General features: G+C 59.7%; 3 protein-coding genes across 3 annotated transcripts; 2 read left to right on the top strand and 1 right to left on the bottom strand.

The window, feature by feature from the left end:
* Positions 1-1,457: 1,457 nt before the first annotated feature.
* IL1B (interleukin 1 beta) lies at positions 1,458-6,945 on the top strand. The gene is made up of 7 exons (XM_042471566.1): positions 1,458-1,529; positions 2,476-2,536; positions 3,498-3,546; positions 3,951-4,161; positions 4,942-5,115; positions 5,702-5,838; positions 6,479-6,945. Exons 2-7 carry the CDS (start codon positions 2,490-2,492, stop codon positions 6,680-6,682), a joined length of 822 nt encoding a protein of 273 aa, XP_042327500.1. The 5' UTR covers positions 1,458-1,529; positions 2,476-2,489; the 3' UTR covers positions 6,683-6,945.
* A 1,663-nt stretch (positions 6,946-8,608) lies between these two features.
* CKAP2L (cytoskeleton associated protein 2 like) lies at positions 8,609-11,384 on the top strand. Its single transcript, XM_042473951.1, has 5 exons — positions 8,609-9,043; positions 9,772-9,926; positions 10,221-10,375; positions 10,517-10,649; positions 11,128-11,384. The coding sequence occupies exons 1-5, from the start codon at positions 8,609-8,611 to the stop codon at positions 11,381-11,383; spliced, it is 1,134 nt and encodes a 377-aa protein (XP_042329885.1). The 3' UTR covers position 11,384.
* Positions 11,385-11,490: 106 nt separating this feature from the next.
* On the bottom strand, positions 11,491-20,837 carry NT5DC4 (5'-nucleotidase domain containing 4). Its single transcript, XM_042471568.1, is given in 20 exon segments — positions 11,491-12,446; positions 12,776-12,859; positions 13,088-13,264; positions 13,415-13,452; positions 13,455-13,477; positions 13,868-13,937; positions 14,238-14,333; positions 14,336-14,404; positions 14,532-14,598; positions 14,998-15,108; positions 15,579-15,620; positions 15,859-15,942; positions 16,202-16,255; positions 16,675-16,768; positions 16,897-16,954; positions 17,408-17,499; positions 18,571-18,666; positions 18,796-18,913; positions 19,601-19,674; positions 19,762-20,837. Coding segments are annotated over 20 exon segments (2,535 nt in total). The 5' UTR covers positions 20,793-20,837; the 3' UTR covers positions 11,491-12,389.
* Positions 20,838-21,738: the final 901 nt, after the last annotated feature.

Below are 21,738 nucleotides of genomic sequence, written 5' to 3'. Positions count from 1 at the left end.
CCCCCAGGAAGAGTTGCAGGTTAAGAGGATCAACAGAAGCTCCATCGTTCGCAAGGGCACCACAGACACACTCACGGTCCCCATTCAGAAGGGGCTGGGCTGGGCTTCTGGTAGCCTCTAGCCAGTGCAAGGGTGCCTCTTCCCTGACTCCTGGCCTGGTGGCACTGCCCACTGCCAGGGCTCCCACTTTGGGAACAGCAGACTCTCCCAGTTCCATGCATGGCATCAAGCAGCCCATGGCAGCAGTTCCCAGAAGGTGGCACTTAGGGAGGCTCAGCCCCACCTCGCCCCATAAAATACAAGCCTGGTGGGCATTGCCCTTGACAGGGGAGTATTCCTTCTGGGCATCTTTCAAGGGGGCCTTACCTGTGTATTCCTGCATGGCAGGGGGTTGAACTAGATGGCCCTTGGGGGTCCTTTCCAACTCTTTAGGATTCCCTCCTTCAGCCTCTTCAAAGCATTCCATTAAACTAAAGAAGAACATTTTCAAAATGGTGCAGACCGCCCCTTTTGCTTTCCTTTAGGAAAAAAAATGCAAGATATTGTTGGCCCCTATAGAGTCATTGAAGAAGCATAGCAATCATCATCACCATCACCGTCATCATCGTCATCATCACCATCACTGCCACCCACCACAGAAAAGAGGTGCCCCTCATTCATCTTGATTCGCAATGGAGGTTTTGCTAACTTCCAACTTCCTCTCTCCCTCCAATGGCACATTCGGCTTCTTTTCTGAGTGCCAAGAAAGCCCAAAGGGAGCAGGGGGCACCCAAGGTTTGCAGAAGCCCCCAAAACATTGGAGGAAAAAGATCATCTCAGGAGACAGCCCCTGAGCTTCCTGTGCGACCCTAAAGCACTGGGTGTCTCTGGGGGCTGGGGGAGCATCCCAGAAGAGTGCATCGGGGGAGCTTTCTGGAAGAGTGTTCCAGGCATTCCCTTGGCACAGACCCAGGGCTGGCTTATGAGCACCCCAAGAGTCCCAATTTGGGGGGGGGGGGGAAATGGGGTGATGATAACAATACTAATAATACCCTTAGACAGTGCCACTACCTCGCATGCCAAGCTCCTCTGGACTTCCAGAGCCAAAAAGGGCACAGCCCTCCTTCCTCCCCAGTCAGGGGGCTCCCAAAATGTGCCTCCTGGACCCACCCCAGCTACACCAGAGAGCAAACCCACACCATTTTGGGGAGTAGTTTCCCCAGGGTCATTTCATCTGGGATTCACTCACTTCTGCTTCAGATTGATGACCAACAAAAATTTGGTGTTTTCACAATCTGCCTGTTCTGCAACGCAACCACATCCCATTCTTTAAGTGGGGAAGCGGCTGTGTTTTCACGGCTTGTGAAATCCGCAGGTGCCAAAGGGAAGTTGTGATGGCGGCGATGCCCCGCCTGCCGCAGGATGCATAAAAGAGTCCCAAGGGCACCACAGGGGCCATCTGCGCCGACGCCAACAAGGACGAGGAGGGGACCAAACCTGGGGGTCAGAGAACAAGCCTCTTTCCTGGAAAGCCAAGCCCTTCAGAAAAGGTACAGATCTGCACTGGATTGTGGGTGTTGGAGGGTGTGCATGTGCATTGCATACTTGCAGAGTTGGGTGTATGGCTGCCTTATTCAATTCTAGCCAAGCATCCCTAGAAGACTTAATTTAGAGGACCCACAGAGAGGCATCTTGCTGAGTGCTTTGCTGTGAAACCTCCAGGACGTGTTCACGATTCTGTAGCCAAGTGTCCCACTTGAAGGGAATCTTGCCTTGGAAAGAGGATTCAGAGCCCTCTTCTTTTTCAGAAGGCCATGGAAGCGGAGGGAGGGCCACCATGTTTGGGGCCTAAGGGACCTCCGCTTCCGCCTCCCACTAATGGACAAGAGTGGCTTGGTCTGAGCCGCTTGGAGTGAGGGCCTCCTTTGAGCCAGGAACTGGAGGCCCACTAAGGGCCCAGGGGCTTTGCTGACCAAACCCATCCAAGCACGCCTCCGTTAACAATGCCCCCGAGGAAGAGGTTCCTTCTTAAAAGGCCTTTTTCTGCCTGCCCTGAGCTGGGAGGAACAGCAAAACAGAGAAGGAAGGAGAGACCAAACTGTATTTTAAAAAGTGTCGCTCAATGGGCTTAGCTGCCAAAACAGAAATCATAAGAAAAGACAAAGTCATCCCTGGACACATTCTGGAAGAAGCCATCAAGTGGTCTCTAAAACTCCAAAATGTTTTGGTTTACTTCTGCAAGGCTTCCTTGACCAGCTTCTTTCATTTCTCCACCCCACGCTTTAAAGAGCTATCCAAGGCATGGATCCTTCTCCTCAAAATAGGTTCAGCACCTTGGATAGTCCCTTGGAAGCTATCAAAACCTGGCCTAGACCCACTGCCTTACTGACTGGGAGTCAGAGCCAGTTCTCTCAGGCTGGCTGTCCTCACCTCGCAGGAGGGAACGGCTGGGAAATCTCGTTTGCCTGACGCCCCTTTCCGTATTTTGCTTCCCAGCCAAGGAGAAAGCCATGGCGAGGGTCCCCGAGTGCCAAGATGAGACGATGGACTTCTGCAGGTAAGCCAAGGGGCACGGACCCCTGCCCACGTCCCCTGTGGGCTGCCACACTCTTCTGCACAGACCCTCCCAACATGGCCTCTCAGTTGGCAGGGAGCCCAGGTCCACCTCGGCCCAGCTCTCAGGCTGGATGCGGAACAGAAATGCCAGCGGTTGTCTGAACAGCCTGCCCAGGAAGGGAACAGGACCGGAGCTTTTGTCAACAGCTCTCCAGAGTCACTGATCCCACTATCCCCTGATTCCCTTTTGGGGGGCATGTCTGGGGTGGGACTTGCTGGGTCTCAGCCCTCCTGGAAAAGTGGATCGAGAAGGTGCTTGGATCTTAGGAAGCTGCTTTATTAAAAGTAACTCATCAGGTTTCTCATGGCAAACCTACCAAAAGTAGTTTGTTGCCATTACCATTCCTTCTTGTAGCACTCTTTTGTACCTAAGCTCATTTTTAAGCACAAAGTACTGCTGCCTTTTGCACTAAGAGGACCTTCTGAACCCTCTCCAGGGGCTGCCCCTGTTGAAGGGGCCCATGAATTGGAACAGGAGGGGGGCTGAGGCATGGCTCTTTGGGCACAGATCCCCCTCCTGCAGGAAATGGAGCCATCCGCATGCCAGCCAAGGCCTGGTGCCCCCCTCCCCCAGATATTTGGCTGCAGCTCCCACCCATGGCAGCCTGTGGTTATAGGATGGAGGGGAGTCAGTTTGCCCATTCTTAGGGAATAGAGCCTTCTGACACAAACTAGCATGTTGGCATTCCTTTACTAAATTTGCCCACTTGTAAGCAACACTCACTTCCAGCTGTTCCTACCTTGAAGGAGCTGACGTCCATTATTTGGAAATGCCCTGCTGCCAGTGTGCCATGTGGCTGCCAGTGTGGCAAAAGAGCTCTCTGGACGGCCCTCCTGCAGCCGCCTGAGTCCTCCTCTGGCCTCCCTTCCTGACTGTTGCTCCTCTTGCTTCTTGGTTGCAGCATGAACGAGATCGAATTCTACGCAGGGGACCATACCGGCTCCAGCAAGGTGAGACCCCTCCACCTCACTCTTTTCCCTCAAAAGCGACCGGCAGGGCTCCTCTTGGTGGGAGGCTGGCACAGCGCCTGTGCCGGCAAGTGAGCACCAAAGAGGATACAAATAAATATTTATTATTATTATTATTATTATTATTATTATTATTACTGGCGGTTAGAGGGCTGGGTCCTTGGGGAAGGAGTTCCTCCTCCTGGCCTCTAAGACAAAGGGCTCCCTGGGGGAGCGGACCCCCAAGGGATCCCCCAGTATTGACGCAAGACCCACTGGCCAGGGCTGGCAAAACCCACCTGGACCCGAGCGGGCTTTCCTGAGGGAGCCCAGTGTGGGGGACGGCTGTCCAAGAGGAGCTCCGGGGCTTATCAGAGAGCCTCAGCCAGTTCCTGTTCTGCCCACAGGATCCCTTCCCCGAAGAGCGGAGCCACCCCGCCTGTCACCCTCCTGAGGCCTGCGAGCTGGACATCCAGGTCAAGATCAGCAAGAGCGTTTCGGCCAAGGGCTTCCAGAAGGCTGCGGTCCTTGTGGTTGCCATCGGGAGGATGAGGAAGAACTCAGCAGCCAGGCTTTTCAGTGATGAAGACCTGATGGACATCTTAAGCACCGTCTTAGGTAGAGTACGGCGCACCAGCCAAACGCGGAAAAGGCCTCGCCCAGCTTTTTCTGTAACCAAGGAAGCACAAAGCCTGCTCTCCCAATTGGTGTCCTTCCATTACGGATGGACCAAGCACAAGCACTGTGCCGACTGACGCTTTCCCACGATCGCACTCACTCTGGCAGCAAATCTTAGTGTGCAGGAGCAATCCATGCCCAGGTGCAAATGCTGCCCCACACACACACAGGAGCAGCAGTGGCAGCGGCATGATACCACCCTGCATATTGTCATCATGGGGGAAAGCTCCATGGGGCTCCCATCCGTCCGTCCATCCATCCATCCTTTCTCCTGGTAGCCTGGTAGTTTCAACCTGGAAAACACTGGGAGAAAGGCTCTCCTTCAGCCCATCCAAATGCAAGCAGCGTAAACAGCCTTGCAGAGAAGGACGGACATTCAAAGTGCCAGTGTGAGGCAAGTAGAGCCCCCCCTTAGAGTGGTCATTTCACTGCCCCATCTCCCCACCCCGACCAGGGGGCTCCAGGAGGACCTTTAGGGCTCCAGGAGGCTTTAGTTGGGGAACAGAGAGATGCCCAGAGCCCTTGGGTAGAAGAGGACTCAGGGAGGAGGAGGCAGCCACCACCATCATCTTCTTCATCCTGTTCTTCCTCCCCTCCATCATTTACCAAATAGGTTTTCTGAGTGAGAGGGTCCAGCTTCCATGGGGAAATGGGGGAAGAGACCGCCTGCCCTTTCCCTCAAGAATAGACCTCACCCCGGAGTTTATTTGTCTTCTTCAGAACCCGTCGACTTTAACACCTGTGGCATTACGCACGCAGCCCACTCCGCCTACCAGTTCTCGGAGGACGTCTGCTGTGGCATCCAGGACATTGCCCAGAAGTCCCTCGTCCTGCAAGAGGCACCAACGGAGCTGGTGGCCCTCCACCTCCAGGGGCCCAACATCAGCCATGCAGGTAATGCCCAAGGGCCCGGGGCCCCTCTCTCATGGGCCAGTCCCAGCCCACACAAAAGAGGGCCAGCCTGCCATTTGCTCTATGGAGCCATTGCCTTTTCTCATGGCAAAAGAAGTAGGGTGCAGTGGGAAAGAGAAGCGGCTTTCTCCTTGCTTCTCCTTCCAGAGGGAGACGGGGGTAAAAGTGAGCCTTTTGCCAAAGGGACATTTCCAGTGCAACAAAAGGCACGCTTTTACAACCAGGAAGAGGACAGAAGTGCTTCAACTGCATGCAGAGAAACAAGACGAAGGCCGTTTCCCCCCCCCCTCTCTCGCTGCCCCTTGACTTTCTTTTGTCATGTGATAAGGCTCTAATTGTCATGGCTCCATCCTATGGAATCCTGGGAAATGCAGTCCAGGCAGGGGCACTGAGAATCCTCAGCCAGAGTACAAGGGGCCCAATGGACTACAAAGCCCAGGGTTCCAGAGGAGGGGACCATGGCGCTATGGCTGTGCAGTGGGAAAGGACCCCTGGCCCTGGCCACCTGGAGAGGGAACGGCTCCCTCCAGTCTGTGACTGACCTCCCTTCCTTCCCCATCTCTTGCAGTGAGGCTAAAGATGTCCGTCTACCGGCCCAAGAGGGAGGCAGGCACTGACAAGACCCCCGTTGCCCTGAACATCAAGGGGAAGAAGCTCTACTTGTCTTGTGTGCTGAAGGGGGGCCAGCCTGTCCTGCAGCTGGAGGTGAGCCACCTTCTCTGGCCTTGTTTCAAAATGAGGCTCCAGGGAAGCCGAGGGGACCCCCGCATACGAACGCTTGGGACGCCCCACGGAGCACCCACCACTTTTTGGGTGGTGGATGGCTGGTGAGGAATCCCTCCCCAAAAGAGGTGCCAGGGCCCCTGCAGCCTTCCTCTGCCACGCGGAGCCTGTTCTTCCAATGCCCTTTGTGCTGCTGAGCTCTTGGAAGGACACGAGGGTGGCTGCAGTGGGGCAAAGCGCCAGGGCCTCTTGTTTAGCTGGGAGGGGGCTCTGGAGGGGCTGGTTTGGGGCCACCTTTGGCTCCTCTGCACCGTCACCTTGGAAGCAAGAAAGGATCCAGCCCGTCTGACCATCCCTGGAGATGAGAAGGGCTGCTGGGGTCTTCCAGAAAAAGAGCAGGCAATTCGGAAACCAGGGCTGGGGAAGTGGGAAGAGGTTGGGCCCATTTCCTTTCCGAAGCAGGAAGAGGGTGCTTCAGGCACATGGCCCCACGTGGCTGCCTGGCTCCAAGGGTCCCTTGGGGCGCCTGGGCTTGGCCGATGGGAGAGGGAAGGTCAGTGGCAGGCCTGCCCCACAGGGAGAGCGCCGCTGACCCCGGCGTGCCTGGCTTCGTCCCTTGCAGGAGGCCTCCCTCCAAGGCAACCTGGACCCCTCTGCGCTGGGCCGCTTCCTCTTCTTCCGCCTCTCCCGCGGGGGACACACGCGCTTCGAGTCGGCCGCCTTCCCCGACTGGTTCATCTGCACCTCCCAGCGGAGCAACCAGGCTGTGGGCCTCACCAACCGCACCGGCCAGGCCCTCATCGTGGACTACGACCTGACGGACTAGGCCTCTGGGGGGCTGCCCATGGCCCCGGCCCCCGACCTTCCTCCTCGGCTGAAGGGGCAGAAGCGCCTGGCGCTGCCAACAGCCAGGGAAGGAGAGGCAGAGGCCTCTGAGACTGAGAGACTGGCCAGGCTCCTCTGGCCAGGCCCTGATGGAGGAGCCCTGGCAGAACTGTCCTTGTTATTTATTGATGTCTGTTGATATTTAATGCCAGTATTTATTGATAACTTAATCGCCTGAACGAAAGAATAAAGGATGAATTGACAAACGCAGCTGAGCGAGCGAGTGAGTGAGTGCCAACTGGGAAGGGAGCCCCTCTTCTGCCCCTGTGACCCCAAAGGCCTTGGCCTGGTCTCACCTCTCCCTCGGGGTCCCTGGGGGAGGAGCTACAGCCCCGCCCCCGCCCCGAGGCCTCCCCACGTGACTCCGCCAACGGACTACGGCTCCCGTCGGCCCCCGCTCCCTCCCCGTCTGGCCACGCCCCCGGGCCCCCGATTGGCCCTTTCGAACAAGGTGTGGGCGTGGCCAACGGCGCCTCGGCTGCCATGGCGGCCTGTGAAGGATGGCTGCGAAGAGGCGGAGAGCGCGGCGAGGGCGCCCCGGGGCATGTGCAGAGAGCGGGCGATGGGGGCGGCGGTCCCTGCCCCGCTCCCCCGGGCGCCTCTCTTGCGGCGGATCGGAGGAGCAGGAGGCGGATGCTGGAGGAGTATCTGGCCGCCAAGAGAGGAAGGTGAGCTGGGAACGAGGCGCAAGGCTATGGAATTCTGGGAGTTGGAGTTTGTTGTGGGCCCAGAGCGGATCATACTCCAACTCCCAGAATTCCATAGCCTTGAGCCAGGAAAGAGTGAAAGCGGTGCAAAACCGGGTTATTTCTCCAGTGTGAATGCAGCCCATATGTCTCTGTCGTCCTTCAGGGCCCCGTTGAAGGAGAGGGCCAGCCGGCCACCGGACTCAGCAAGCACCGGACCAGGAGCAGCCCTCGGCCGGGGGACGATGGGACCTCCAGCGCAGACCCCCTCAGGCCCCGCTCCCTGCACTGACAGCAAGGGCCAGAAGAACGCCCCTGGAGCCCCCAAAGGCCCCCCTGGAAGGCCCGGCAGCAGAGGACCCTCCGGGAAGCCTGGCCAGCGGGAAGGGGCCACGGGGCCCAGCCATGCCCATCGCAGGAAGCAGGCTGCAGGCCTGTAAGAGAATGCCAGGGTGGCCCCCGGTCAGAAGAGGATGGCGGCCACATTGGGCCCCCTGCCCGCCTCTCAGGGCCCTGCAAAGGAGGGCAGGCCGGCCCTGGGAAGCGGGGCCCAGAGGGGCAGCCAAGCACAGCCGGCACGGGCCCCTGCCCCACAGACCATGGCCAGACCCAGGGAATCAGCCCCCCGTGGCTCAGTGGGGCCCTTCCCAGCACCCAACCGGCCCACAGCCGTCTCCAGAACAGCCGTCAAAGGCCCCGATCCCAGCAGGACCCAATGATCTGGAGTCTCCAGTGGTCTTCTGGTCGGAAGAGGGGCCCCTTGGGCAAGGGGCGGCTCAGGGGGCCCTGCCAAAGGACGGCCCCAGCAACAGCAACCGGGAGGGAGGCGGCCCAGGACCCCAAAGGGCTCTCCTGCCAGGGGCCGCCCCACAGCGCAGAGCAGGAGCACAGCAGGGAGCAGGCAGCACGGCCCAGGGTTTGAGCAGCTGCCAAGGCCCCGCCGGGCAAAGCCAGGGCCCCCGGTCTCTTCAGGCCATGCGGCCCCTCCGGGCGGGGGCCCCCCAAGAGGCAGAAGGGGCTCCCTGAAATCCAGGCAGGCGGCCGTGGGTCCAGGCCAAGCGCTCAAGACCCCTTCTGCTCAGGATCGGAGGCAAGTACTGCCTAGTGCAGGCCGCGTTTGCCCCTCCGGTCTGCTGTCTTGCCCTGAGCCTTCTGGGGAGGCAGGAAGGAGAGCGGAGCCCATGGCAGCCCCTGCGGTTGGCAAAAGCTGGGTGGCCCTTTGCCAAGTTGCATCCCCACTGGCTCCTCTCCATCAGGAGAATTGTCCCAGGATTCCCCTCTGCAAAGACCTTCTTTCCAAAGGTGGGGTCTCTGGGGTGCGCTGGAAAGGTCAGGGTCAGACCCATTTCCATGAGAAGCATCCAGAAGGAGCAGACACTGTGGTGACAATGTGCCTTTCTCTCCTTAGGAAGCTTCTAGAGGCATGGCTGGCATCCCGAGGCAAATGCTACAAGCGGCCCCCCATGGCCTTTTCTGCTGCGAAGCCCCTAAAGCGTGGAAAGGCCAGCCTGAACCACTCTTTCAGGGGTCTCATGGAGGAGGAGAGGAAGGAGCAGCTCCATGTGGCCAGCGAGATCACGCACACCTTGACAGAGTGCCGGAAAATGGCAGAAGAGGTAGGCACAACCAGGGCGAGGGTCTATCTCAGTGCATGGGGTTTCTGGGCTATGGGTCAGAACAGGTACAAAGGGAGGGAGGGAGGGAGGGAGGGGTGCTGCAGACCAGTTTGCCTTGCCCTGTTCCTCTCCCAGAGGAGTCTAGGTTCCTCCAACCGCAGGCAGAGCGGGGAGGGCAGAAGAAGGGCATCTGTGCCACACCAACATCAAGGCCATCTTTGGGTTTCAGCATCATGTGGTGTCCTCTGAAAGCACTGCAGGGGTCTTCTTAGTGCCAGGCACAAGGGACAGTTGCCACCTGCAGTCCCTGGCACACAGGAAGCTTCTCCCAAGGACCCCAGCAGGGCCTGGGAGACTGGACAGGTTGAGAGGTGCCATAGCTCCTCCAGAGTAACAATGTGAGGGAGACAATGTCACAGTCCCAGTCAAAATAGTGGCATTGTGAGGAGAAGGGTGGAGATGGAGAGTCCTGGGAACCAGGGTGGCTTTTTGGCATTGGACCAAGAGGAGAGTGAGCCCTGTGAGTAACAGGGCAGCCTTGGACTATGCCAAAAATGAGAGCGAGAGAGGCATAAAAAGTCAGGCCCTGGGTCCAGGTGAGCGGGGCTGACCTTCCCAATGGGCCGTCCTTCTTTGGTGGCCACTATCTTGCAGCCAACGCGGGAAGCCCCATGTGTCCTCACCCCTTGGGCTTTCACATCCACTCCCTCCCTGCTCTCTTTCCTCAGGGTTTTCCTCTGGAGGAGCTCCTTGCTCTGGTCTCCCGCATCCCTAAAGTGGAGAGGTTTGCCCAGTTCTGGATCTGCAAGGCAAAGCTACAGGCACAGCAAGGCCCTTTGGATGTGGCAGGCTCTACGAAGCGGCTGTCCGTGCTGGGGCTGTGGTGAGTGGCAGCCTTTCTGGCAGGCCCCGTGTGCCCAAGATGTGACTGTGGGGCGGTCAGTCCTGGCTCAGCATGGTGTCTTGGTGCAGGGAGGGCCACATGGAGAAGGTGTAGTCCTTGGCAAGCAGCGAAGGCTCAGGATCCTCCCAGCACCCTGTTCTCTCTCTCTCTCTCTCTCTCACACACACACACACACACACACACAGAGGAAAATGAAGGATCTCCTCTCCTGAGGCCAGCTGTCTGGACAGGGAACTTTTCCACCTCACTTCATCCCTTCAGGTGGTGAGGTTTTCCCAGCAAAAGGGTGGGAATGAAGCACAGGAGCTGCTGCACCCACCTGGAGCTGCCAGGTGCCAGCTTGTACTTCTCCCTCTTATTGCAGCCGCTGCAGGAGCTGCGGAATGCCATCTCAAGTATTTTGAAGACTGCCAGCGAGCCAGCTGGGGGTGAGTGAGTCAGAGCTTCGGCTGAGGCCTCCCCACCCCAAGACGAAATAACCTCTGACTTGTTGGTTTTGGGGGCTTTTCCGCTCTGCCAGATGTCTTCCAGAAGCACTTCCCTTCCTGCTCTCCCTTCTGCCTCTGCAGCCCAACCTGATCACACCAGTGTTCTCCCAGAAGAGGAAGAGGCAGGGGCTGTTTCCCGGCGCTTCTGCCATGAAGGCCTGCCCTGGCCTCAGCCCCTCTCAGCCATCAAGTTCCAGATCCTTCCGCTGCCCAGGTGAGACGCGCGCCTGCTGTTCCACTCTTGGCCCTCTTTCCTCCCAGTGAGAGAGCGGAGGGTCTGGAGGGGCCGGCTCCCTCTCTGGTGCCCCTCGGCTGCTTTCTGAATTCCTGTGGTGCCAGGTGCTCAGGCCTCAGTAGGAAGTGGGCCATTGGTTCTGCTGCTGGCAGCTCTGAGTGGTTTGTGGAAGGAGAAGAGAGGACCCCGTTGCGTCAGCAGCAAAGGCGAAAGTAAGTGCAGGGCAGGAGAAAGATGGGCAGAGCAGGGCTTGATCTGAGCTGAGTCTTCATCTAGCAAAATTCTCCCTTTTGGACCAAGAAGTTGAGGTTTTCTGTGCAGAGGAACCCAGGAGAATGGTTCAAAAACGAAGCCCAAGTGGCTTTGCACAAGGGTAGTGCGTACGTGAGAGGGAGAGGTGGAAAGGGATGGGTCTCTCTCACGCTGGGTCTGTCCCCCTTTGTTTGGTGCCTTTCAGAGCAAAAGAGCAGAGCGCACAGCCAGAGGTGAGGCTCCTGACCCCCGTGAGGCGCTCCCTGCGCATAGAGAGCACTACTGCCAACTACCCACAGATGCTGAAAGACCATGACCTCGTGGTTTCCTCCCTTGAGGAAATTATGGCTACAGACCACAGGAGCCAGTTCGTCTTCCGTAACAATGAAGCTTTTCCTGGCAGAGTGGAGGTAGCCAGCTTTCTGACTGGACTTGCCACCCCAGCCAAATGGCCACGATGAAAGTGTTGCCACCCTGAGGAGGGGCCCCTGTGCGCTTGTTTTCCCAAGCACATTTTTTTCCTCCTGTGTACATAGACTGGAACCATATAATTATTCTATAAATCCCATTTTGGAACATGGCCATCTTTATTTCTGTTTCAGCAAGGAAGAAAACCTTCCTACTGTGGATGGTTTGGGAAATTTCTCCTGGGGGGAGGGCGGGGGGTGGCAAGTGAAAGGTGGGGCTGAACCCCGACACTCATGGAGACACGGTTCCTGTGGGAACGGGAGGAGCATCACTTTCTCTCCCTGGGTCCTGCCAGAAAGTAGATGCCAGGGAAGAAAGCAAGCAGGGGAGGGGGAGGCTGCCTTTGGGGTCCTGCAGAGCTGGCCCATCTCCTGGTCCCCTTCCTTCAGTGGTAGGGCAAAAGCCAAGCCCTAGCTGGCACTGGGACACATGCCCTGCTCAGCGTGGCACATGGGGTGACCTCTTGGGAGATGTTTGGGAAAGGAGAGAAAGCTTTGAGCAGATAGCTGGGTGGCACCCTACTCCTTGCTGACTCCCCCCCCAGACATTTCCGCTTCCCTCCTTCCCCCTCTCCTCAGTTCTGGCTGGGGGGGGGGGGGGCTGACCATGCACCCCCTGGCTCCACTGGCAGGGTTCCCAGGGGCCCAGTGGAACCAGAGGCGCCCCTTTGCTGTACCCAGAGAGGAGAGATGCCCTCCAACACAACTCCAGGCCCAGAACCACCTCTCAGCCGCTCCACATTTGGGAGGAGAGGCTTCTGGAGCCCCTGCAGAAAGGCGTGTGACCGGTGGGCTTTGGACTACTCTACAAGGGCTGGCTGGGCTGGCCCTCCTTCCACTGGTGCCTGAGAAGGGAGGCCTGGCCTGGGATGCAAGCAGGGAGGTCCCTTGTCTATGCTGCCACCTCTTCCCTCACCCCCAGGCAGCCGAGGTCTAGCCCCATCATCCTCCATTTGAAGAGTGTCCTTCTGTATCATGGGGAATGAATGGTAGTGATGAATTAGTTCTCTTGTATCTCCTCATAGATGTTGGGTTTTTGACAAGTGCTTTGGAGTTCCTGCAGGAAAAGAAATCTTTCAGGTGGAAGTGGGATTCTGTGTAAACAGGCTGCAGTATCCATCATCCCCCTCCCCCATTTCCGTAGTTCAACCCCAACCTACAGCCACCTCTTCAAAAATGCCTTGTTTTCACCCCACAGGAGATTGCTGCCTGCCTCTTATCACCCACTTACTTTCCCCTGCAAGGAAGACGACCTGGCGCCCTTCCCTGGGACTCAGCCCAGTCCCTGGTCCTCACGGGCATTTGGGCAAGAAGCATTTGGAAAGCAGGGGCAAAGGGGGGCTGGGGCTGGGTGTGGGGTGGAGAAGGGGCACCACTGTGACTCACCTGCAGCTGGACTTGGTGCCCTGGAAGGAAGCCACCCACAGTGAGGTCCAGCCGCACATGCTCCACAGTTGACTCATGGGGCATCTGGGAGGAAGCAAGCGAATGGATGAAGAGACAGGTTGGCGCCAGGCTCCCCATGGGAGCAAAGGATGGGCACAGCACCCTCCAGGGACCCTGTGAAACCCTTGGCCTCTGCCTTCTTCCCAGCGAGGGGGGGGGGGGGGTGGGGGGGCCCCCCCCCTTTTGCCCCAGCCCAGAGGGTCTCCCCCCCCCCCCCCGGCCACCCCCTTGCCTTTGCCTTTGCCTGTGTACCAGGGTGGGGGGTGCGCGGAAGAGGTAGCTGAAAGGGTAATAGAGGAAGTTGACGAAGGAGGCAGCATAGAGGTCAGCATAGCGGGTCAGCTGGCTGGCGAAGAGGGTCTGGCGGGAGCCACAGCGGAAGAGGCTGCCCATCTTGCCGTAGCACATGTCCGTCTCATGGGTGACTTTCTGCCAGAAAGGGAGGGGTCCATTTAGCTGGCTGCCCCCCAGATATGTCCATTGCCCCCTGGAGGGGCTGGCACAGAGTTCAAGGGGAGGGGGCCCAGGAGGAGAAGGAGATCCCAGACCAGGGGGGGGGGGGGGAGAGGTAGAGAGGACCGACCGGATCTGCTTCTTGAGGGCACTGATGTCTGGCCGCTGTTGCTCCCACTGTCCAGGTATCTGGGGGAAGCAGAGGAGAGCATGAGCTCAGTCCACAGGATTGTGCCAATGCCACCCAGCCACCTTCGCCCCCTATGCATTGATGGGTGCCAGGATGTTGTTGCTGACCCCCTTCTCCTTCACGCCAGCCAGAAAGCCCCCCAAAAGCTCAGAGCTGTGACTGGAGACGGTGAAGGGCTTGGCCCAGGACCCTTCAGCCAGAGGTGGGCACAAGGGAGCCCCTGTCCTCCTTGGTCTCTGCTGGACAAAGCCCACGCGCAAACCAGTAAGAGCAAAGGCATCCAACTCCACCCTCCCACTCCTGCTGGTTCCCTGGTTGCAATGAACCCACAGCTGCCTCCCCTCTGGCTGGATGGGGACTCCTTGTGGGCAGGAGTCAGCCTCACTCACTGGTACAGATCAGCCAGGAAGACATCCAGCCCGCAGCTCCTCAAGAGTTCTGCAAGCAAGAAGAGATCAGGAAGCCTTTGAGGGGGGGCACTGCCACCTTCTCTGCCCATAAGAAAGGGGTGCCAACATATCTCCCCCCCACACACACACACACACCTGTAGGTTAGCTGAGCTCCCTGGCGCTCCATGATCTGGACTCTACCAAGAATGCCCAGTCCCCAGGATGCCAGGGGATTGGAGGACTTGGGGCCTTTAGCCAGGGCTGCCCAGGTGCCACCTGATGCCCTGCTGGCAGAGGACTTTCGAAACTGAAACCCTGATGGTGAAGCCACTATGTCGTCCCACCCAACCTCCATTCCAGCTCTCACCACTTTTCTCGGTCCGACTTGCAGCTCCTTTGCCAACTCTGGCACCACCAGGAAGGTGCGCCAGCCCTGCCGCTTCTTGGACTTGAGGATGTCCCCAATATGTGGTCCCCGATGTAGAGGATATCCTTCCCCTTCACCCCCAGGAGGTCACACACCATGTCCGAGGAGCCTGAAGGAAAAGTGGAGCAGCCGCCGGAGGACAGCCCTGTTGGCTCACAGACCGAGAGACCCTGCAAGGGGTCATGTGCCCACCCCACATAGGCTAGATGGGAGGGAGCCCAGGCCAGTTTTCTTACCTCCAGAGTAGACTGTGCAGTGCTGAAGAGGTCCCGTGTAGGTCCCAATCCGCAGCTTGCCTGTGTCCTGCAATCAAAGACGGGTAGCAGGGTAGGTAGAGGAGGAGTACCCTGAACAGACCTCAGAAATGCTGCGCTTCGCTCTTGGCAATAGGCCCTGGAAGAGCATCACAGCCACAGACGAGGAAGTGCCCCATGCCAATGGGCCCCGAAACTGGAAAGAGGCACAGCTATGGGTAGAGAAAGCCCCACACCCGCAGCTCTCTTCATGCCCAGTGATTCGCTCACCCACTCCTGCCCAGTTGTGGGGAGGGGTCACTGCTGTCAGCCACTCCCTCGGCTCCTGAAAGCCCCAAGGGGCACTTCACGGGGACCACTGGGCTTCCCCACTGTTTCCAAGTTCATCAGGGAGAGGGGTTTTTCTGTACACACACACACACAAACACACCACACTCCTGACACTTACAGTGTTGACCTGGCGCAGGACTGTCCCCTCCGCAAAAAAGAGCGGCTTGCGAGTGTCCACCACGATGAGGTCGAAATAGGAGCGCCAGGGTCGCTGCAGGCCAGGATCCTCCTGCGAAGGGGGGGGGGCAGTCAGTCCAACCCAGCCAGAAAAATGGAACTGGGGTGTGGAAGCCCTCAGTTCCAGGCTCAGCTTCTTCCACCAATACAACCCGCCTGTCTCTCATGTTTATCACACTATACTCTTAAAGTGCTACTATTCCACTTTGACTCCTCTAGCTGCCTCCTGTTGCATTCTGGATTGGCAGTTTTAAGGAGGGGAGTAGTTAGACTCTCAGAGAATTCTAAATACCCCTCCTTAAAACTGCCAATCCCAGAATGCAACAGGAGGCAGTTAGAGGAGTCAAAGTGGAATAGTAGCACTTTAAGAGTATAGTGTGATAAGTCCCATCGGCCTCCCAATCGCCTGTGCCCAGGTCACCCTTCTGGTCCAAGCACAGAGCCCACTGCCCTGCTTGCTTGTCTCAGGAAGCCCACTGGCCACAGCCCCCCCTCCCCCATGCACACAACCCATGGACTCACTGTCCCTTCTTTGCTGAAGTCAAACAAGTAGGTCATGATGGCCTGCAGAGAGAAAATCAAGGAGGTCCCAAAGGCCTTTGAGCCAAGGAAGGTACCAGGGGAGGGGAACAGGGCTGGCTTTGCCCACTTGGTAACCCCTGTGCCCTCCAGGGTGATCCTTGGGGCAGCCCCCCTAGAAAGGAGGGCCCTGGTGTCACTCCCCTGGCTGCCTCCTCCTCCTCCAGCTCTGAGGGGTCACACATGCCCACCGCTTGGGTTGAGGGACGGAAGGCTGACTTACATCTGTGTAGTTGTAGTCACTGTTGGTGGCCAGGAAGACTTTGCCAGCCTCCTTCATGCGGCTCAGGAGCAGTGGGATCCGTGCCTGTGGGGCAGAGGGGGCCCCGAGGGCTGCTCAGGACCCAGAGCCAAAACTGGCCCCAGCACCCACCTTTCCCTTGCCCCACAGTGGCCTAGCCAAGACCCACAAGGCAACGGGAAGGAACCGTGTGGTGGCCCTCCAAAGGTTGCTGCATTGCATGTCCCAGCAGCTCCCAGCCAGTGAAGAATGCTAGGAGTTGCAGTCCAGCAGAAGAGCCATGCAGGGAGTGGGCTCCCCCTCCTGCCCCCAACCCCTCACTCACATCTTTCACCACATACTTCTCCAGATCCTGCAGTGTCTTCTTCTTCAGGCAGCCCTGCGGAGGAAAGGAGCAGTGGGTGGGGAGGGGCACTGGTAGACCCCCAAAAGGACTCACCACCATCACCCCCACAAGGCAAGGCAAGGCAAAGCAAGGCGGGAGCAGTGGTGTCACTAGAAGCTCACAGGAGTTGCAGGCCACCCCAAAAGAGGGATGGCATCTTGCAGAGTGCACCCTCTCCCTGCTGCACGCCATACTATGCATGTGTAGAGCGGTGCACAGTAGCGAGGTGAGGGGGCATGTCCTTTTGGCCTGTCCCCAGAGGCCCTACACAAACACTTGGCGTCACCCCAAGGAAGAGGTATCTGCTGGGGACGCCCTCATTCGTCCTGGGGATTCTGGGACAAAAGACCCCCCAGTCAGTGACTGGCCCACCCACCCTCCAGCCACGGGCCTGCCCTGCCCCCGGCCCTCACAGAGAGATGGACATGGTCCATGGCTTCCCGGACGTCCTGGAAGATGCTGCGGAAGGACATGAAGAGGTTGCCGTGTTTGTAGCCGGTCTCACAGCTGGGTAACCAATAGGCAGGAGAAGAAGAGGAGACTGGGGTCAGTGGGGCCAGAGGACCCAGGCTGAGACTCTGAGGCCACCCACTCCCCATCTGCCCAGGAAGGGGAAGGGGAGGGGGCACACTCACTTCACATATCTGGGGCAGTTGGTGAAGAAATCCACCAGGCAGGCAAAGAGGTAGGTCTCTGGGGTGGAGAGATAAAGAAGTGAGTGGAGGGACCATGGGGCAGTGGGGGAGGGAGAAGCTGTCTAGGGACCTGGGGGGGGGGCGGAATGCAATGGGGTGACCTTTGTACCACTGAGCTGCAAACTCTTCTCCTCACGATCAATGGGGGGAGAGGGGATAATGGATGGGAAGGCCCTCTGCATGCGCTTCCTGGCTCTCTCTCCTTGCTATGACCACATCACCTGGCAGCTCCACTCCCTGCCCTGATGTGCAAAAGGGAAATATAGCATCATGACATCCTAGACTAGGAAGGCACCCCCAGGGGCCATCCAGCTTGGTCTGAACCGCCTTGTGTTGCTTAGCTTTCCATGCCACCTTCAGAAATCAAAGGGGAGGAAGGGGTGCAGCGAGGGCAGTGTCTTGGCAGCATGGCTTGGGGGGTGGCCCCCTTCCCTTTCCCCTTTCTGCGTACCTGTGAGGTTGAACAGGGTGTTCAGAATATGGAATCGCTTTGTGTCATCCCTCTGGATGAACTTGTTTGGATAGGAATTCCTGATTTCAGCCCTGAAAGTAGGGAAGCGATGCCTTAAGGGGAGGGGGCATCTTGGGGCAGCCTTCCAGACCCAATCCTACCAAAGCACCTTCTCTCTCCCACAAGAGGAAGAACCAGCAGCAGCAGCCTCCTCCTCCTCCTTCTCTGGTGATGCTGCAGCAGGGATGGGTCAGGGCCTCCAGAGGAGAATGAGGGGCTCAGCCCAGAAGCAGCCCTCAACCCCTCTCCCCTGCAATGGGGCTCTGGCCCCTCTGCCACTTGCCAATTGTAGGGCCCAACAGGGCGGGAAAGCGCCCCATGCCCTCTCCCCACCCACTGCCTGGGGCCTAAAGCTAAGCAGCTGAACCCCTCAGGATGGGAGCAATGGCGGGGGGGGGGGCTTGCCAGGCACAGTGCTAGCTGCCAACATCATGGGCTGAGGCAATGCCCCAGAGGAATGGGAGGGGGCCACCAGCCTGGCCCTCCTTTCTCAGTCCAAGCCCCTGGGGAGCACATACACATACTCCCACAGAGGGCCTGCACTCCTGCGCAAACCATTACCTCTGCAAGGCAAGAGAGCCCCTTCCCAGGGCAGCCCCCTCCCCTCCCCTCCCCTCCTGGGGCTGCTGCTCCTGGCCAGGAAGAAGTTCCACTGGGGAAGCAGCCTGATCTGCTTGCAGCAGGGCAGGTGGAGAGAACAGAAGAGTGACCCCCCCTCGATATTGTCAACCAAAGAGTGTGGGGCTGGACCAGGACTTTCGGCTTCCACCCCAGGGCCAGTGCTAGAGTCGAGGGGGGGTGACCACATGCTCAAGGGCCACAGCTGCCATGAGGGCCACAGGCAGGAGAAGGAGGGCCACTTACCGAGGGAGAACAGCTGGCCACTTCCACCCACCCGTCCCCACAGCAGAGGGCCCAGAGGCAACAGACTGCATCAGCTAGCAGCCCTTGCAACAGGGAGGACTCACTTGCCAGCCCTGCCATGCCTGCTGGGTGCTGCATTTCTTTGCAAACAGTGGGGGGGATGCATTGGGGGTCTTCCAGAGGTACCCTCCTGCCAGGTGGAAGGGGCAGGGGAGGAAGACCCCCTGACCAGTACTGACCCTTTCAGGAAGCGGAAGCCGTGGGCACAGACCAGCAGGTTCCCATGGGAGTCCACCTTCAGCAGGTTCCCCTGAAGGGCATCAAAGACCAGGCCCCTGAGGAGAGGAGGGGGCTTGAGAGGCTGCAGGGACCCCCCCCCCTCACATCCCCACAGGGCATCCCTCACCCCACCATGGCCTTGGCCCTGGCCCTCTGCGGCCAGCCAACCCAAGGCCCTTGCCTACCTGGTGGGGAAGGCTGGGTCGTACTTGTAGGCCAGGATCTCATGGGGGTAGCCAATGGAGACCAAGCGCTCCAGCAGCAGCTCAAAGGCCAGCTCCTCGTAGTCGGGGGACTTGTACACTGCGGGGGGGAGGGGGGGCAGAGACCTCGTCAGTGCAGCGGCCCCTTCCCACAATGCCCTTTAGCCATACACACATAGACAGATACATTGGGGCCAATGGGTAGATGCGTGGCTTATCGCGTGGCTGGCCATCTGCCCAGGAGGGCAAGGAGGGGTGCGTACAGAAATACAGGTTTCAGCAGAAGGATATGCCTTGGACTCTTTGTGGTTTCCATCAGAAGGAGGAAGGGGAAAGGCCGAGACACACACACATTTGGGAGCTCTGGGGCCAGAGACAGGAGGGGTCCCCCAAAGCTTGCAACCCCCCCCCCGCCTGCCTTCGGCCCCTCCCTGCCTGCCACTGCTTTAGCCAAAGGGGAAGAAGGTCCCTGGGGATTTGGGGGGGGGGCTGCGGTGAGAGGGGCAGTCGTGTGGGGCGGGGGCAGGGGGATTCTGCCCCTGGCTCCAAAATAGGGGCCCACCCCCCGCCCCTGGGTCTCTGGTCCCACCAAGGAGCAGCTCCCTTCTGGGCTGCTGTGGGGCTCCCCCAAAGTGCCTCCCCTCCGTGGCCTTTGCTTCTGGGCCCAAAGGATGGGGCGGGGGGGCACTGCTTGGGGAAGGAGCAGAGCCTTAGGAGCCCCCCAAGGCAAGGCAAGGCAGCCTGCCCCAAGGGCCCGGGGGCCCCTGGGGGCCCTTCCCTCTCTCACTGGCCAGAGTGTAGTCCATGTCGAAGCCGAAGCAGCTGATCTTCTCCAGCGCCAGGCTCCGGTTGACGAAGATCCTGAGGAAGAGGAGGAGGGTGAAGGGGCTCTGCCTCCAGGGCCTCGGCCGGCCTCCTCCCAACCTGCAGCCCCGGCGGGGGCCTTACCGCTGGTGGGGCTGCTCCCTGCTGGCTGGGCCCCGGGGGCCTTCCTCCGCCAGACTAGAGCCCCGAGGGTCCATGGCCGCGGCGCCCTTGGCTTCGCTCTCCCTCCCGGGGGATGAGGATGGTGATGGGGCCGCCGCCGTCGTGGTGGTGCTGGTGGTGGAGGGGCGGGACCAGGAGGGAGGGAGGGGCGAGGCTGCAGCCCCCTCTGCCCCAGGCCTCCCGGCTGACCCACCGGGCCGAGCCCTGGCCCCTGAAAGGAAGGCCCTCTCCCCGAAGGGCTCCACCTCCTCCTCCTCCCGGGGGCTGCCCCACTGCGCCCCATGGGCTTCGGGGGGGGGGAGCCTGCTTCGTGGGGCCCGTGGACCTTGGGCCCTTCGCCCGTCCTCCTCCGCCCCGCAGAAGGCAAACAAGGGGCGGCGCTGCCCTCGGGGCCTTGGCCTCCGTCCGGGGCCTCGGCTGCCCCCAGGAGAGCCCCTCCGAGCGCCAGCCTCGGCCAAGGGCTCTGAGCCAAGGCCGGGCCTCAAGGGTCCTCCTGGCCTCCCAAGCCAAGGCCGGGGCCAGGCAGGACAGGCTCCGAGGGCAGCAGCCTCCTTCCCTGGGTCCCTCGGGGAAGGGGACTGTGGGGCAGCCCCTCCCTCCTCTGGCGGCCAAGGGGCCTCGAAGGAGGACGGCGGGGGCTGGGCCTTGGTCCTCCAGCCGAGGAAAGCGGCCCAGAGGGGGAGGGAGGCAGGCTTTGGCCCCTGGGAAAGGCCGCCCCGCCCCCCCCCCCCCCCCGCGAAGGGAAGGAGGGAGGGCAGCCTCCGGCCCAGCAGCATGCTCCCAGCCTCGGAGGCCCCTCGTCCTCTTTCCCCGCAGAGGAGGCCGTGGAAAGGCCCTCGGGTGGCCCTCGGGGGAGAGGGGGGCCCAGGGCTTGAATGGAAGGGAGAGAAGGGCTGGTGGAGGAGGGCTGCCTTTGCCTCCCTCTGAGGCCGAGGGAGTGGCACCTCCTGCCCAAGGGCACTTGGGAGGCTTCCGGGGCCCTTATGCTCCATGATGCCCGTGACAAAGTCCACAAGGAGCCATGCCTTTTGGGGGCAACTCCAAAGCACAAAGCACACCATGCAGACCCCCAGGGCTCCACTGGCTTCTTCAGGCGGGAAAGAAGCTGTTAAACGTCGCAAATGGTGGTGGGGGGGGGGGTGGCCACCCAGGAGAGCCCCAGGCCCCGAAGGGCTTCACAGTCCCAGCCTCTTCCCAAGGGCTGCCCCGAGGACTGCCTCCTCTGGCCCTGGCCCTGTGGGCCTGGCTGCCCTCCTCCTCCCTGGATCTCGGGACCACTCTTCTTCTCAGGAAACTCTCCAAGGGATGGAAGCCCACCTCAGACCCGCCAGGGCCCCAAATGAAAGCAGGCCCGGCCCCGACATCGGTGGGGCCAAAGGCTGGCCCTCGGGAAGCAGCCCCAGAGCCACCAGGCCCCGCTGGCCATGTTTGCTTTCTGGAGGGCAAACATTGCGAAAGAGCGCCGGCTGGCAGATCATGCCAACAGCCCCGCGGGGCTGGCACTCCCCCCTGAACAGCCAGCCCCCTTCTCTCGGCTTCTGAGCCACACAAGCACCTTCTGTTTAAACAAAGTATGCTTAAATATCAAAGGCTCTCAACCTTTAGACAAAGGGGGGGGGGGACCCCACCAAGTCACCAAAGGCACAAGGCAGCCCTTTGAAAACGCGTGGTGCTTCCCTTCTGGGGATAACTGGGGAGAGCCCCAGCGCCCCCCAAGCAGTGCCTCAGCGCCATCAAGGGCCCCGGCCTCCCCACCGGCACCGATCCCACGCGGGTGCCAGGCAGTGTGCCCAGCCACAGCCCCACAGAGGGCGGGAGGCCAGTGAGGGGCCAAGGGTCACCCTCCGGCCCTGGTGCAAACCTTCTGGACAAACCTCTCTGGCCTCTTCCCACCCGAAGACCATCCCCAGCAACGCGCCCAAAGGGGCACTTTCAGGA

The sequence above is a fragment of the Sceloporus undulatus genome, chromosome 6, assembly GCF_019175285.1.
Source record: "Sceloporus undulatus isolate JIND9_A2432 ecotype Alabama chromosome 6, SceUnd_v1.1, whole genome shotgun sequence".
NCBI classification, from domain to species: domain Eukaryota; kingdom Metazoa; phylum Chordata; class Lepidosauria; order Squamata; family Phrynosomatidae; genus Sceloporus; species Sceloporus undulatus.
This window is presented reverse-complemented; position numbering and strand designations above follow the sequence as displayed.

What these genes read in the sequence shown, in the direction of transcription:
- IL1B (XM_042471566.1), top strand. Translation starts at nt 2,490, where the DNA reads ATGGCGAGGGTCCCCGAGTGCCAAGATGAGACGATGGACTTCTGCAG. An exon ending in GAGACGATGGACTTCTGCAG is followed by an intron (nt 2,537 to 3,497) that starts GTAAGCCAAGGG and finishes TCTTGGTTGCAG; the next exon opens with CATGAACGAGATCGAATTCT. An exon ending in AGCCTGTCCTGCAGCTGGAG is followed by an intron (nt 5,839 to 6,478) that starts GTGAGCCACCTT and finishes CGTCCCTTGCAG; the next exon opens with GAGGCCTCCCTCCAAGGCAA.
- CKAP2L (XM_042473951.1), top strand. Translation starts at nt 8,609, where the DNA reads ATGGCAGCCCCTGCGGTTGGCAAAAGCTGGGTGGCCCTTTGCCAAGTT. An exon ending in CTGTCCGTGCTGGGGCTGTG is followed by an intron (nt 9,927 to 10,220) that starts GTGAGTGGCAGC and finishes GTGGTGAGGTTT; the next exon opens with TCCCAGCAAAAGGGTGGGAA. An exon ending in TGCCAGCGAGCCAGCTGGGG is followed by an intron (nt 10,376 to 10,516) that starts GTGAGTGAGTCA and finishes CTGCCTCTGCAG; the next exon opens with CCCAACCTGATCACACCAGT.